Raw genomic sequence first — 14269 nt, forward strand, 5'->3', positions numbered from 1 at the left:
TGACTAGACTATTGACTAGACTATAGACTAGACTGTAGACTAGACGATTGACTAGACTATTGACTAGACTATAGATTAGACTGAGCCAAATTGCCCTAGACTATAGACTAGAATATAGACTCGAATATAGACTTGACTATAGACTAGAGTATAGACTAGACTATAGGCTATACTATAGACTGGTTTATAAACTAAACTGTAATTAGAAATAAACTAAATCATAATCCTTTATATAAAGAATAAAAATCATTACGTAGTATATTAAATAAATTGCGAAATTTTATTAAAATTTAAATATTTGCTATTATGTAATATAATTAATATTGTGTTTAAAATTATTATCTTTAGTGTAAGTATTGATGAGTCATTGGATCTAGTAAACGTTTATAAACGTTTAGGTATCAGTTTACTGATAAGGTAGACGTGTGTTTTATAATGAATGTTTGCATGTTTAATAAGTTATCTAGGTGCCGGTTATTTTTTGCAATATATCTAATCCATATGTAAACTATTATGAAAGAATCACAACAATTGTAAGCATCTGTTTTGAAATCTGTATACTCCTGATCTCTACCAATCTCTTTCGATTATCCTATACTATACTTTTCAATCCTATAAGCTATATTTGAAGAGCCATGGTTCATTTGCATGCCTTCATTTTGCACGTAGACTAGACTATAGAATGGACTATAGATGCTATATAATAGAGAATAGAATAGAATATAGACTAGACCATGGACTCGACTATAGACTAGACCATAGTCTAGGCTATAGAATATACTATAGAATAGATTATAGACTAGACTATAGACTAGACTATAGACTAGACTATAGACTAGACTATAGACTAGACTATAGACTAGACTATAGACTAGACTATAGATTAGACTATAGACTAGACTATAGACTAGACTATAGACTAGACTATAGAATAGACTATAGACTAGACTATAGACTAGACTATAGACTAGACTATAGACTAGACTATAGACTAGACTATAGACTAGACTATAGACTAGACTATAGACTAGACTATAGACTAGACTATAGACTAGACAATAGACTAGACTATAGACTAGACTATAGACTAGACTATAGACTGGACTATAGACTAGACTATAGACTAGACTATAGACTAGACTAAATAATATAATATAGGCTAGACTAGAGACTATACTATAGACTAGACTTAATAGTATACTATATGCTAGACTAGAGACTATACTATAGACTAGACTTGCTCGTGTAAAATGTTATCATTTTCTAAATATCCCTGAATTAATTTTCCGGGGAAACACATCCTCAAAAGCAATTCATGAAATATTGTTATATTCCAGTTGAAATATGATGACGTGATCAATGGAGACTAAACTAATTTTAGAATAAATTGATGAAATTAAAAAAAAAAACTAAAAAAATTTTCTATAATTTTCTTTAAACCACAACAAAAAAGTCAATTGAATTTAAAAACAAAATAATTTTGTTTACTAACAAGTTAATCCAGGGGGTCTCATTATTAATTTGTCTGATAAAGCGCGTGCCATTCTCAAAATTACCGTTTGTAAACGTTTACAATCAAATAGAGACAAATTATGCAGGAGTATGAGTGATGAATAAATAACAAAATAATACTCATACGTTTGTAAACGTTTACGTATATAACAACAAAACGATAAGAAAATGTTGGATCAAAACAATTAGCACTCATGATAAAAATATGTATACAGTGATAGAGAGAGGGAGACTATAAAAGGCAAATGCCGGCACAACAAAAGCAGTTATTACAACTTAAGTGTTAGTTGTGTGAACAACATAAAGTGAAAACAGAATAAGGCGAATAAAACAATTTAAATAAATAAAATAAAACGAAACTAGAAACAAAAGAAAATAATTTCATAATAAAACGAAAATAAGTAAAGAAAAGTGAAAAGTAAAATATAAAAATGAGTGAAAGTGAAAATCAAATTCATCTGGAGGATCGTGAGCCACCAGTGATTGTTGAGTGTTGTGGCAATATTCTGGAGGATGAGTGCCAGCAGGAAGAACCTCACTCTTCCAATGCGAAACCAAAGGATTGTCATAAGCAATATTCAAAAGCTATAAAAAAGGCTTTTAAGGCTCAACAAAAGTTACAGAAAGCGGTGGATGATTTGGCCAAAGAAATGCATAAGAAGGAGAAGAAAGAACGTAGGAAGGGTAAGAAGCATGTTCATCGCCATCGCTCACGTTCGGTATCAAGTGCTAGCAGTGATGGCACCAGTAGTGGTACTAGTTCTGGCACTAGTTCTAGTTCAAGTTCTAGTGATAGTGAAATGGAGTTTGTTCCCTGTCATGGTCACCGCAAGCATTTGAATCATAAACATGGTCGTAAACATCACCATGGTCACAGAAACCGTTCTCGTTCTAGAAGTCATTCTCGAGAACATAATAGATGTCCTTGTAGTGAAAGATTCACATATCATGGTGGTCCCTCACGCCATGAATGTCCTGTTTATCATGGAGGCTATCCTCACCATGAAGGACCTGGACATAATTTTGGTCATCATGGTGGTTTTCCCCATCATGGAGGTTTCCCACACCATGGAGGATTTCACCATCATGGCGGCCCTCCACATCATCGTGGATTTCCAACCCATGGTATGTTCGAATATGCTCAGTTTTTTCGGCCATCCGGCCCCTGCATGGGGCCGAGGCATCAACGCGAACGCTCGAGGAGTCGTTCCCGTTCCAACTCACGTTGTAGAGCTTCGTCAGTTCCGCCATGTTTCCTATACGGAAGATGTGAATCAAAAACAAGATCACGTCATTGTCGATCTGACAAACTAAAGGAGCAGCATAAGCGACAAGTAAGTCGTTCGCGTTCTCGTTCCAATTCACGAGGACGTCACTCTGATGTTGAGGTAAAACAGCATCATGGACATCATAGGCGTTGTGCAAGTCATTCACGTTCTCGCTCCAATTCACGAGGACGTCATGGAAAGTTGCACAAACATCATGGCCATCATAAGCGTCATGCAAGTCGTTCACGTTCTCGCACCAATTCACGAGGTCGTCATTCTGATGTTGAGTTAAAACAGCATCATGGACATCATAGGCGTTGTGCAAGTCGTTCACGTTCTCGCTCCAATTCACGAGGACGTCATGGTCATGGCCATCATAAGCGCCATTCAAGTCGTTCACGTTCTCGCTCCAATTCACGAGGACGCCAATCTGATGTTGAGGTAAAAAAGCGGTGTAGAAGTCGTTCCCGTTCTCGCTCCAACTCACGAGGACGTCATGATCGTGGAAAGTCGCACAAACATCATGGCCATCATAAGCGCCATGCAAGTCGTTCACGTTCTCGCTCCAACTCACGAACATGTCCTGGTTATGGAAAGTTACACAAACATCATAGCCATCATTATATTCATGCAAGTCGTTTACGTTCTCGCTCCAACTCACGAGGACGTCATTCTGATGTTGAAGCAAAAAAGCATCATAAGCGTTGTGCAAGTCGTTCGCCAAGTCGCTCCAACTCACGAGGACGTCATGGTCATGGAAAGTTGCTCAAACATCATGGCCATCATAAACGTCAAGTCAGTCGTTCCCGTTCTCGTTCTCACTCTCGTGGATGTCATTCCGAAGTGGAGGTAAACAAACACCATGGCCATCATAAGCGCTGTGCAAGTCGTTCACGTTCTCGAAGCAATTCACGAGGTTGCCATGGAAAGTTAAACAAACATCATGGCCATCATAAGCGTTATGCCTGTCGTTCTCGTTCCCGGTCGTATTCTCGTGGACGTCACTCAAAATGTCGATCCCGTTCTCACTCTCGTGGACATTGTAGTTATCAACAACGTCCTGCTAGCCGTTCTCGTTCTCGCTCTCATTCCCGTGACAATAACAAATGTAAAGTTACTTCTACTAAACAAGAAAGAAAACATTCTCGTTCTCGTTCTAATTCAAGAGGTAGAAAACATGATCATTGCCATAGACAACAAAGGAAATGTAATATAAAACATGATACCAGTTCTTCATCATCCTCTAGTGATAGCAGTTCCGATGAACGTAATATGTCTCATTCTTACCGCCGTACTACAACAAATCCTTGGATGAGACATTTTCATATGGGTTATCCTTCAATGATGTTTGATCGCAGATTTCCCCATATGATGCCAGATTTCTATGGCAGAAGCGATCTTTCACGTTTTGGATATTTTTAATAAGGCCGAAATGTATCAAATATTTGAAATATTAACATATTAACCGATCTAAGTATTAATATTATACATAACCAAAAAAATATAAAAAAGAACTGCACTATTGTTTAGTTATTAAGTTGTAAAATAATAAAATAATAAAAAAAAATCATAAATACACTTTTAAAATTGATGTTTTATTTTATATAAAAAGCGAGCTAAATCCTTAAGGGATTAGTAAATTGTTGCTAATTTATTTCAAATTAGCAGTGTGTAATTCGCAAAAAAAAAAAAAAATCAAAATTTGATTTTTCTAATATTTATCACCGGGCTATAATGGGTATAATCACAGGTTATCAATCATAATTTATAATTTACTTCTTCATCATCCCACAGAAAAATTAAAAAAAATAGAAAATTTTAATACCTTGCAAATACCTCTAAATATTGATATCAAAATCTTTGGCTGCTTCCTTATTAAAAAATGTTATCATTTTATATTTAAGCCTTTATATATGTATATATACATATATATTTCATGAATTGATTATTGAGTAAAGAGAAAATAAATGTTCTTGATGAATCACAGGAAAATAATTCGATTTTTTAGTTATCTAGAATTATCTACAAAACACAATAGTTTAATTCACGATCTAGTGCAAATGGTCTTGTATTATTGCATTTGCAAAATGTTTTAATAAATTTATACACTACACTAACAAAATCAACGGAAATACTCTGTTTTCTATAAGAAAATTTTCAATCTCAAAATTATTTTAGAAGAAAATATTCAATGTCTTAATAATATCGAAATTATTCCTTAAGAAAATGTTCAATAATGAAATGTTTCTCTTACAAAATGTTCAATAATTAAAATTTTTTATAAGAAAATTATCAATATTGAAAATTTGTGGCGTCATGAAATAACAAAAATTAAATAACTCCTCAAATTTCATTATGAAATAATTCCCCAATTTAAAAATGAATAAAAGCCCCAACGAAATAACTCCGTAAATTAAAATGAAATAACACCCTATTTTTGGGGATTTATTTCATATGAAACAAATCCCTAATTATACCCTTCACCTTCGTGAGAAGGGTATATATAAGTTTGTCATTCCGTTTGTAATTTCTATAATATAATTTTCCGACCCCATAAAGTATGTCTGTATGTCTGTCTGTCCGTCTGTCCGTCTGTCCATCTGTCTGTCCGTCTGTGTGTTTGTTGAAATCAGTTTTTAGAGGACCCCAGATATCGGCGAGATCCAAATCTTCAATAATTCTGTTAGACATGCTTTCGAGAAGATCGCTATTTAAAACCAGCAAAATCGGTCCATAAATACCGGAGATATGCGGTTTCGCTTAATAAATATTTCCTAAATATCCGGCCTATGGCAGTACGCAAGAATTTGCCACTCTATAATATGTCCAACACCGGCATCGCTTAGTAAAGATTTTATAAATAGCCGGCCTAAGGCCGAACGCTCTTGATACACGGAGAGTGTATTCTTAGCAAAGCCGGTGTCCAATATACCCCAGATGATAAAATTTTTGCGCCCGGCCGAAGGCCGGCCATCAAATATGTATAAATATCTCCCCATTTTAAATGTGAAATAATGTCCCAAAAAAATAATTAAATTCCAACATTTCGTTGTTGTTGCTTTATGAACAAATTTTTAATGTTGAAATTATATTATAAGAAAATTTTCAAAAAAGAGAAAAATTATGTAGGAGTATGAGTGATGAGTAAATAACAAAATAATACTCATACGTTTTTAAACGTTTACTGGTTTACTCTTCCCTCCTTCTATCATCTTTACTTTCTAACATCAACACCATGCACTCTATTTATAGGGGTATTCCCTAATTGTTGGTTTATCAATAAAAAAACAAATCATTGCGTATGTATGCTATAAAAAGCCTGGACAACAAAAGCAGTTGTTACAACTTAAGTATTAGTTGTGTGAACAACATAAAGTGAAACAAAATAAAGCGAATAAAAACAATTTAAATAAATAAAATAAAACAAAATTACAAACAAATGAATATAATTTCATAACAAAACGAAAAGATGTAAAGAAAAGTGAAAAGGAAATTACTAAAATGAATGAAAACTAAATTCCTATGGTGGATCGTGAAACACCAGTGATTGTTTAGTGTTATGACAATAAAGGTTGATCACGCCAAAATCGAAAAATTTTTAATCGTTAATATATATCTACAAAACTAATTGACCCATTTGAATAAAAATTTGGATTGGAATAGCCTATAATCTCCTAATTTTATTCCAATAAATGGATTTGAAAAAAATTGCTTCAGAGCTTAGTGAGAGAAAACTTATTTTGCACGGATACGATAAATTTATTGGAATAAAATTAGGCTATTCAAATCCAAAATTTAATTTTAATTGGACAATTAGTTCTGCAGATATCAACGATTAAAAATTGTTCGATTTCGGTGTGTTCAACCATTATTCTGGAGGATGAATGCCAGCAGGAAGAACCTAACTCTTCCAATGCAAAGGATTGCGATAAGCAATATACAAAAGCCATGAAAAAGTCTTTTAAGGCTCAACAAAAGTTTCAGGAAGCGGTAGATGATTTGACCAAGGAAATACATAAGAAGGAGAAGATAGATTATAAGAAGAAAAAGCATGGTCATCACCATCGTTCACATTCGGTATCAAGTGTTAGCAGTGATAGCACCAGAAGTGGTACTAGTTCTAGCTCTAGTTCTGGTTCGAGTTTTAGTGATAGTGATGGCCGCAATGACTATGAAATGTTAAACAAACATCATGTTCACCGTAAAAGACATGTCAGTCGTTCCCGATCTCGTTCTCACTCTCTTGGACGTCATTCTGAAATTGGGGTAAACAAACATCGTGGTCACCAGAAGGGAGATGCCTGTCATGGTCATAAGCGACAAGCAAGTTGTTCGAGTTCTCATTCCAATTCACGAGACCGCCATGACCATGAAAAGTTAAACAAACAACATGCTCATCATAAAAGACATGTAAGTCTTTCTCGATCTCGTTCTCACTCTCTTGGAGGTCATTCTGAAATTGAGGTAAACAAACATCATGGTCACCAGAAGCAACATGCCAGTCGTTCCCGTTCTCGTTCTCAATCTCGTGGAAGTCATTCTGAAGTTGAGACAAAACATCATGGCCATCATAAACGTTGCTCCAGTCGTTCACGTTATCGCTCCAACTCACAAGGACGTCATTCCGATGTTGAGGCAAAAATGTACCATGGACATCATAAGCGTTGCGCAAGTCGTTCGCAATCTCGCTCCAAGTCACGAGGACGTCATGGTCATGGAAAGTTGAACAAACATCATGGTAATCATAAGCGTTGCGCAAGTTGTTCGCGATCTCGCTGCAACTCACGAGGACGTTATGGTCATAGAAAGTTGGACAAACATGATGGTCATCACAAGTATCAAGCAAGTCGTTCACGTTCTCGCTCCAACTCACGAGGACGACATTCAGATATTGAGGTAAAGAAGCATAAAGAACATCATAGGCACTGTGCAAGTCCTTCACATTATCGTTCCAACTCACGAGGACGTCATGGTCATAGAAAGTTGCACCATTCACGTTCTCGCTCAAACTCGCGAGTACGTCATTCTGATGTTGAGGTAAAGAAGCATCATGCACATTATAAGCCCTGTGCAAGTCGTTTACGTTCTCGCTCCAACTCACGAGGATGTGGAAAGTTGCACAAACATCATGGCCATCATAAGCCACATACCAGCCGTTTTCGTTCTCATTCTCGTGGACGTCATAGAAAGCAAAGAAAATACCACAAAAACTTCATACCAGTTCTATATCATTGTCCTCCTCTAATGATAGCAGTTCTAATGGGCGTCATATGCCTCATTGTTATTGCTGTACTGCAACAAATCTTTGGATGAGACATATGGGTTATACTTCGATGATGTTCTATTGTAGATTTCTCGATATGTTTCCATTTTTCTATGGCAGATGAGATCCTTTACGTTTTGGATATTTTTTAATAAGTCCGAAAAGTATCAAATATTTCAAATGTTTTAACCATAAATAAAGTATTAGCGTACCCTGGGTGTTTCTCTACCATAATCGAAATAAAATTAAAACAAACTTTACTTTGCTAAAGTATAAAAGTACCAGTAACACTTAAACAACGAAAATATTCACTCTTATAGATTCTCATTCACTTAGGATGCTGAGTGCTTAATTTTAGGTTTCTAGGTGAAAAATTTTAGAAAATTCAATAAGTACAAGTTGACGAACAACAAAAGTACCAAAAAGTTCCATCTTACGTCCAATATTACAAAAAATTCAAAAAGTACCAGTTAAAGGACAAAAAAAGTACTAAAAATTTTAATATTGAATGTTTTCTTATAAAAAATTTTCAGTATTGAAAAAATTTCTTTCTAAAAATTTTCAATACTGAAAGTTTTTTATAGAAAATTTTAAATACTGAAAGTTTTTTTATAGAAAATTTTCAATATTTAAAGTTTTAATATAGAAAATTTTCAATATTGAAAATTTTTTTACAGAAAATGTTTAATATTGTTCAATATTGAAATTTTTTTATAGATTTTTTTTTCTTATAGAAAATTTTCTATTTTCAAAGTTTTCTTAAAGAAAATTTAAATATTGAAAGATTTCCTATAGAAAATTGAAAGTTTTCCTATAGAAAATTTTCAATATTGAAAGATTTTCTACAGAAAATTTTCTACATTGAATGTTTTCTTATAGAAAATTCCAGTTACTATAAGAAAACTTTTTATATTGAAAATTTGTTATAAGAAATCTTTCAATATTGAAAATTTTCTTTTCACTATTGAAAGAAAATTTTCTATTTTCAAAGTTTTCAATATTGAAAGATTTCCTATAGAAAATTTAAAGTTTTCCCATAGAAAATTTTAAATTTTGAAAGATTTCCTAAGAAAATTTTCAATATTGAAAGATTTTCTATAGAAAATTTTCAGCATTGAAAGTTTTCTTATTGAAAATTACAGTTAATATAAGAAAACTTAATATTGAAAAAACTTTGATATTGAAAATTTGTTATAAGAAATCTTTCAATATTGAAATTTTCCTTTCCACAATTGCAAAATTTCTTTAAGAAAATTTTCAATATTAAAACTTTTCTTATAGATATTTTTCACTCTTGAAAGATTTCTTATAGAAAATTTTCAATATTAAAAGTTTTTTTTAATAAAAAATTTTAAATATTGAATGATTTGCTATAGAAAATGTTCATTATTGAAAGTTTTCCTATAGAAAATTTTCAATACTGACAGTTTTCCTATAGAAAAATTTAAATATTGAAAGTTTTCCTTTAGAAAATTTTCAATATTGAAAGTTTTCCTATAGAAAATTTTTAATATTGAAAGTTTTCCTATAGAAAATTTTCAATATTAAAAGTTTTCCTATAAAAAATTTTCAATATTGAAAGTTTTGCTATAGAAAATGTTCAATATTGAAAATTTTTCTATAGAAAATGTTCAATATTGAAAGTTTTTCTATAGAAAATTTTCAATATTGAAAGTTTTCCTATAGAAAAATTTAAATATTGAAAGTTTTCCTATAGAAAATATTCAATACTGAAAGTTTTCCTATAGAAAAATTTAAATATTGAAAGTTTTCTTATATATAATTTTCACTGTTGAAAGTTCTCTTATAGAAAATGTTCAATATTGTTCAATGTTGAAAGTTTTTTTTTTACAGAAAGTTTTAAATTTTGAATGTTTTCTTATAGAAAAGTTTCAATATTTAAAGTTTTCTTAAATAAAATTTTCAAAATAGAAAAGTTTTTTATAGAAAATTCAATTTACTATAAGAAAACTTTTAATATTAAATATTTGCTATAAGAAATCTTTCAATATTGAAAATTTTCTATAAGAAAAATTTCAGCATTGAAAACTTTCTATAGAAAAATTTCAATATTGAATATTTTCCAAAAGCATTGAATGTTTGCTTTTAGAAAATTTTCTATAAGAAAACTTTCAATAGTGCAAACTTTAATTAAAATTTTAAATATTGAAACTTTTCTATCGAAATTTTTCTATAAGAAAATTATCAATGTCGAAATTTTTCTATGAAAACAATCTAATATTTATTTTTTTTTTTTTATATAAAAATTGTCAAAAGACTTTCCGGACTTACTGTAAATTTGTTTGAGAGGCAAAAATGTATGCAAAATTCTTAAAAGCACTTAAAATTTGTTTTGGTCATACAAAAACAAACATATATATGCACTTATACACACACATTCTCACAAATACTTTTTCTTGTCATTTAAAGAAATTCCTACCAATAAAATAATATTTATGCATATTTTAAAAACTCACCTTCACCGCTAATGAAAGTAAAATAAGAACACCCCACTTCCCCCCAAACTGACAGTGAAATTTTACACAAGTATACAAACGTATGTATGTATACAAATACAAGAGTATTAGGGTATGTGTTTAACTGTGTCGAGTGTACGTAGTAAAATAAAGTTTGTTTGTTTTTGGTCGTTTTGAGTTGAGTTATTTGTTTTGTTTTCTTCTTTTTTTAGAGTGTTGTTACAATTGTTGTTGTTGTCGTTTGTGGTAAATATTTATAAAAATTTTTTGGTGGTAACATGTTGACGCCATTACCATTGTAATAGACACTTATGCTGGGGTAGGTCATGTATGGAGACATGTTTTTATTTAGAATCTTTTAGAGTTTTCTTCTTTTTTTATATTTATGTATTTCTTTAGTTGAGTTTTTATTTGTTTGTGTGTTTATTTGTTCTAAAGTGGTAGACAATAAATAAAACTTGAAGAAGAACAAGAATGAATTTTATGAACCGGCGACATTGTTTAAAAAATGTAAGTTTTATGTTGTTTGGGTGTTAGTTGTAATATAAAGGGGTGGGGTATGGTTAATGATAATTTTAAAATTTATGAGAGAAATTTTGTAAAAGAGGGATACAAATTTTTCTTAAATGATTTATCTATTTAAAATGTATATAAAAAAAATTTAGTTTATTATACTTAAATAAAATACTTTCAAAATCTAATAACATTAGTAAATGACTTTTATTTCGTTTTATAAATAAAATATAGTATTTGCACTCTTAGTCTTGTTATTAAGTTAATTTATCATGTGAATTGTTTATTTATTTGTTTGTTTATTGTACATATATGGAATGCTTTTATCAATAATTCAATTATTTGTTTATTTAAGAGCATTAAAATTAAATTCAAGAAAAATTATTTAACAATGGGTTAATACTGTAAGAGAGATATGTATATTGGTTTTATTTTCTCTTTTAAAGCAAACAGTATTTATCAAGTAAGAGAGTTTACTTTGAGAAAAAATTCTCTTTGGAAAACTCTTCAATAATATTGGGAAGTGGTGTTAGGCTATGAAAGACAAAAACGTATCTTTTAAACATAATACATTGGTACTTTTTGAAATATGTTGGGAATAGAAACTGTTCTGTTGTGAACTATTTATAAATAATGAAAATATTGAAAATAGTTTCTTTATAGAAACTTTAAATGTATAAAGATTAAAGTTTTCTCATAGAATAGTTTTAATATTGAAAGTTTTCTTATAGAAAATGTTCAATATTGAATGTTTTCTTATAGAAAATGTTCAATATTAAAAGTTTTCTTATAGAAAATATTCAATATTTAAAGTTTTTTATAGAAAGTGTTCAATATTAAATGTTTTCTTATAAAAAAGTTTCAATGTTGAAAGATTTCTTATAGAAAATGTTCAATATTAAATGTTTTCTTATAAAAAAGTTTCAATATTGAATGTTTTCTTATAGAAAATGTTCAATATTGAAAGTTTTCTTATAGAAAATGTTTAATATTGAAAGTTTTCTTATAGAAAATGTTTAATATTGAAAGTTTTCTTATAGAAAAATTTTCAATATTAAATGTTTTCTCATAGAAAAGTTTCAATATTAAATGTTTTTTTATAGAAAATGTTCAATATTGAAAGTTTTCTTATAGAAAAGTTTCAATATTAAAAGTTTTCTTATAGAAAAGGTTCAATATTGAAAGTTTTTTTATAGGAAAGGTTCAATATTGAAAGTTTTCTTATGGAAAATTTTCAACATTGAAAGTTTCTTATAGAAAATGTTCAACATTGAACATTTTCTTATAGAAAAATTTTAATAGTGAACGTTTTCCTAAAGAAAGGTAAAGTTTTCTTATAGAAAATGTTCCACATTGAAAATTTTCTGATAGAAAACTTTCAATATTGAAAGTTTTCTTATAGAAAATGTTCAATATTGAAAGTTTTCTTATAGAAAATGTTCAATATTAAAAATTTTCTTATACAAAAGGTTCAATATTGAAATTTTTCTTATAGAAAATGTTCAACATTGAAAGTTTTTTAAAGAAAATGTTAAATATTGAAAACATTCTTTTAGAATCGTTTCAATAGTGAACGTTTTCTTAAAGAAAAGTAAAGTTTTCTTATAGAAAATATTCCACATTGAAAATTTTCTTATAGAAAAGTTTCAATATTTAAAGTTTTCTTATAGAAAAGGTTCAATATTGAAAGTTTTCTTATATAAAATGTTCAACATTGAAAGTTTCTTATAGAAAATTTTTAACATTGAAAGTATTCTTTTAGAACCGTTTCGGCATTGAAAGTTTTCTTATAGAAAAGTTTCAATAGTGAAAGTTTTCTTAAAGAAAGGTAAAGTTTTCTTATAGAAAATGTTCCACAAAAAAGGTAAAGTTTTCTTATAGAAAATGTTCCACAAAATTTGCTTATAGAAAAGTTTTAATATTAAAAGTTTTCTTATAGAAAAGTTTCAAATTGAAAGTTTTTTCATAGAAAATGTTTAACATTGAAAGTTTCTTATAGAATATGTTCAACATTGAAGGTTTTCTTATAGAAACGTTTCGATATTCAAAGTTGTCTTATAGAAACGTTTCGATATTCAAAGTTTTTTTATAGAAACGTTTCAATATTGAACGTTTTCTTATAGAAACGTTTCAATATTGAACGTTTTCTTATAGAAAAGTTTCTGTATTGAACGTTTTCTTATAGAAAAGTTTCTGTATTGAAAGATTTCTTATAGAATATTTTCAATATTGAAAGTTTCCCTATAGAATACGTTTCGATATTCAAAGTTTTCTTATAGAAACATTTCGATATTGATAGTTTTCTTATAAAGTAGTTTCAATATTGAAGTTTTCTTATAGAAAAGTTTCAATATTGAACTTTTTCTTATAGAAACATTTCAATATTGAACGTTTTCTTATCGAAACGTTTCAATATTGAAGGTTTTCTTATAGAAAAGTTTCTGTATTGAAAGATTTCTTATAGAATATTTTCAATATTGAAAGTTGCCCTATATAATACGTTTCGATATTTAAAGTTTTCTTATAGAAACGTTTCGATATTGATAGTTTTCTTATAAAGTAGTTTCAATATTGAAAGTTTTCTTATAGAAAAGTTTCAATATTGAACGTTTTCTTATAGAAACATTTCAATATGGAACGTTTTCTTATAGAAAAGTTTCTATATTGAAAGATTTCTTATAGAATATTTTCAATATTGAAAGTTGCCCTATAGAATATTTTCAATATTAAAAGTTCTCTTATAGAAAATGTTCAATATTGAAAGTTTTCTTATAAAAAATTTTCAATATTGAAAGTTTTCTTATAGAAAATGTTCAATATAAAAAATTTTCTTATAGAAAAGGTTCAATATTGAATGTTCATTGAAAGTTTTCTAATAGAAACGTTTCGATATTGAAAGTTGTCTTAAAATAAGGTAAAGTTTTCTTATATAAAATGTTCCACATTGAAAAGTTTCAATATTAAAAGCTTTCTTATAGAAAAGTTTCAATATTATAAGTTTTCTTATAGAAAATGTTTAACATCGAAAATTTCTTATAGAAAATGTTTAACGTTGAAAGTTTTCTTATAAAAAATGTTTAACATTGAAAATTTCTTATAGAAAATGTTCAACATTGAAAGTTTTCTTATAGAAAATGTTTGACATTGAAAATTTCTTATGGAAAAGTTTCAATATTGAGCGTTTTCTTATAGAAAAGTTTCAATATTGAAAGTTTTCTTATAGAAAATTTTCTATA

The 14269-nt window shown here is 29.4% G+C and overlaps 1 protein-coding gene across 1 annotated transcript; it reads left to right on the plus strand.

Annotated features, from left to right (window-relative positions):
• The first annotated feature begins 1758 nt into the window (after positions 1-1758).
• On the plus strand, positions 1759-8093 carry LOC119605109 (uncharacterized protein DDB_G0287625-like). The gene is made up of 2 exons (XM_037958059.1): positions 1759-4199; positions 6558-8093. Exons 1-2 carry the CDS (start codon positions 1944-1946, stop codon positions 8091-8093), a joined length of 3792 nt encoding a protein of 1263 aa, XP_037813987.1. The 5' UTR covers positions 1759-1943.
• The last annotated feature ends 6176 nt before the right edge of the window (positions 8094-14269 follow it).

Source organism: Lucilia sericata, unplaced genomic scaffold (genome assembly GCF_015586225.1).
Source record: "Lucilia sericata isolate MDLA Ls3-8-SP2 unplaced genomic scaffold, ASM1558622v1 Contig000457F_arrow, whole genome shotgun sequence".
NCBI classification, from domain to species: Eukaryota; Metazoa; Arthropoda; class Insecta; order Diptera; family Calliphoridae; genus Lucilia; species Lucilia sericata.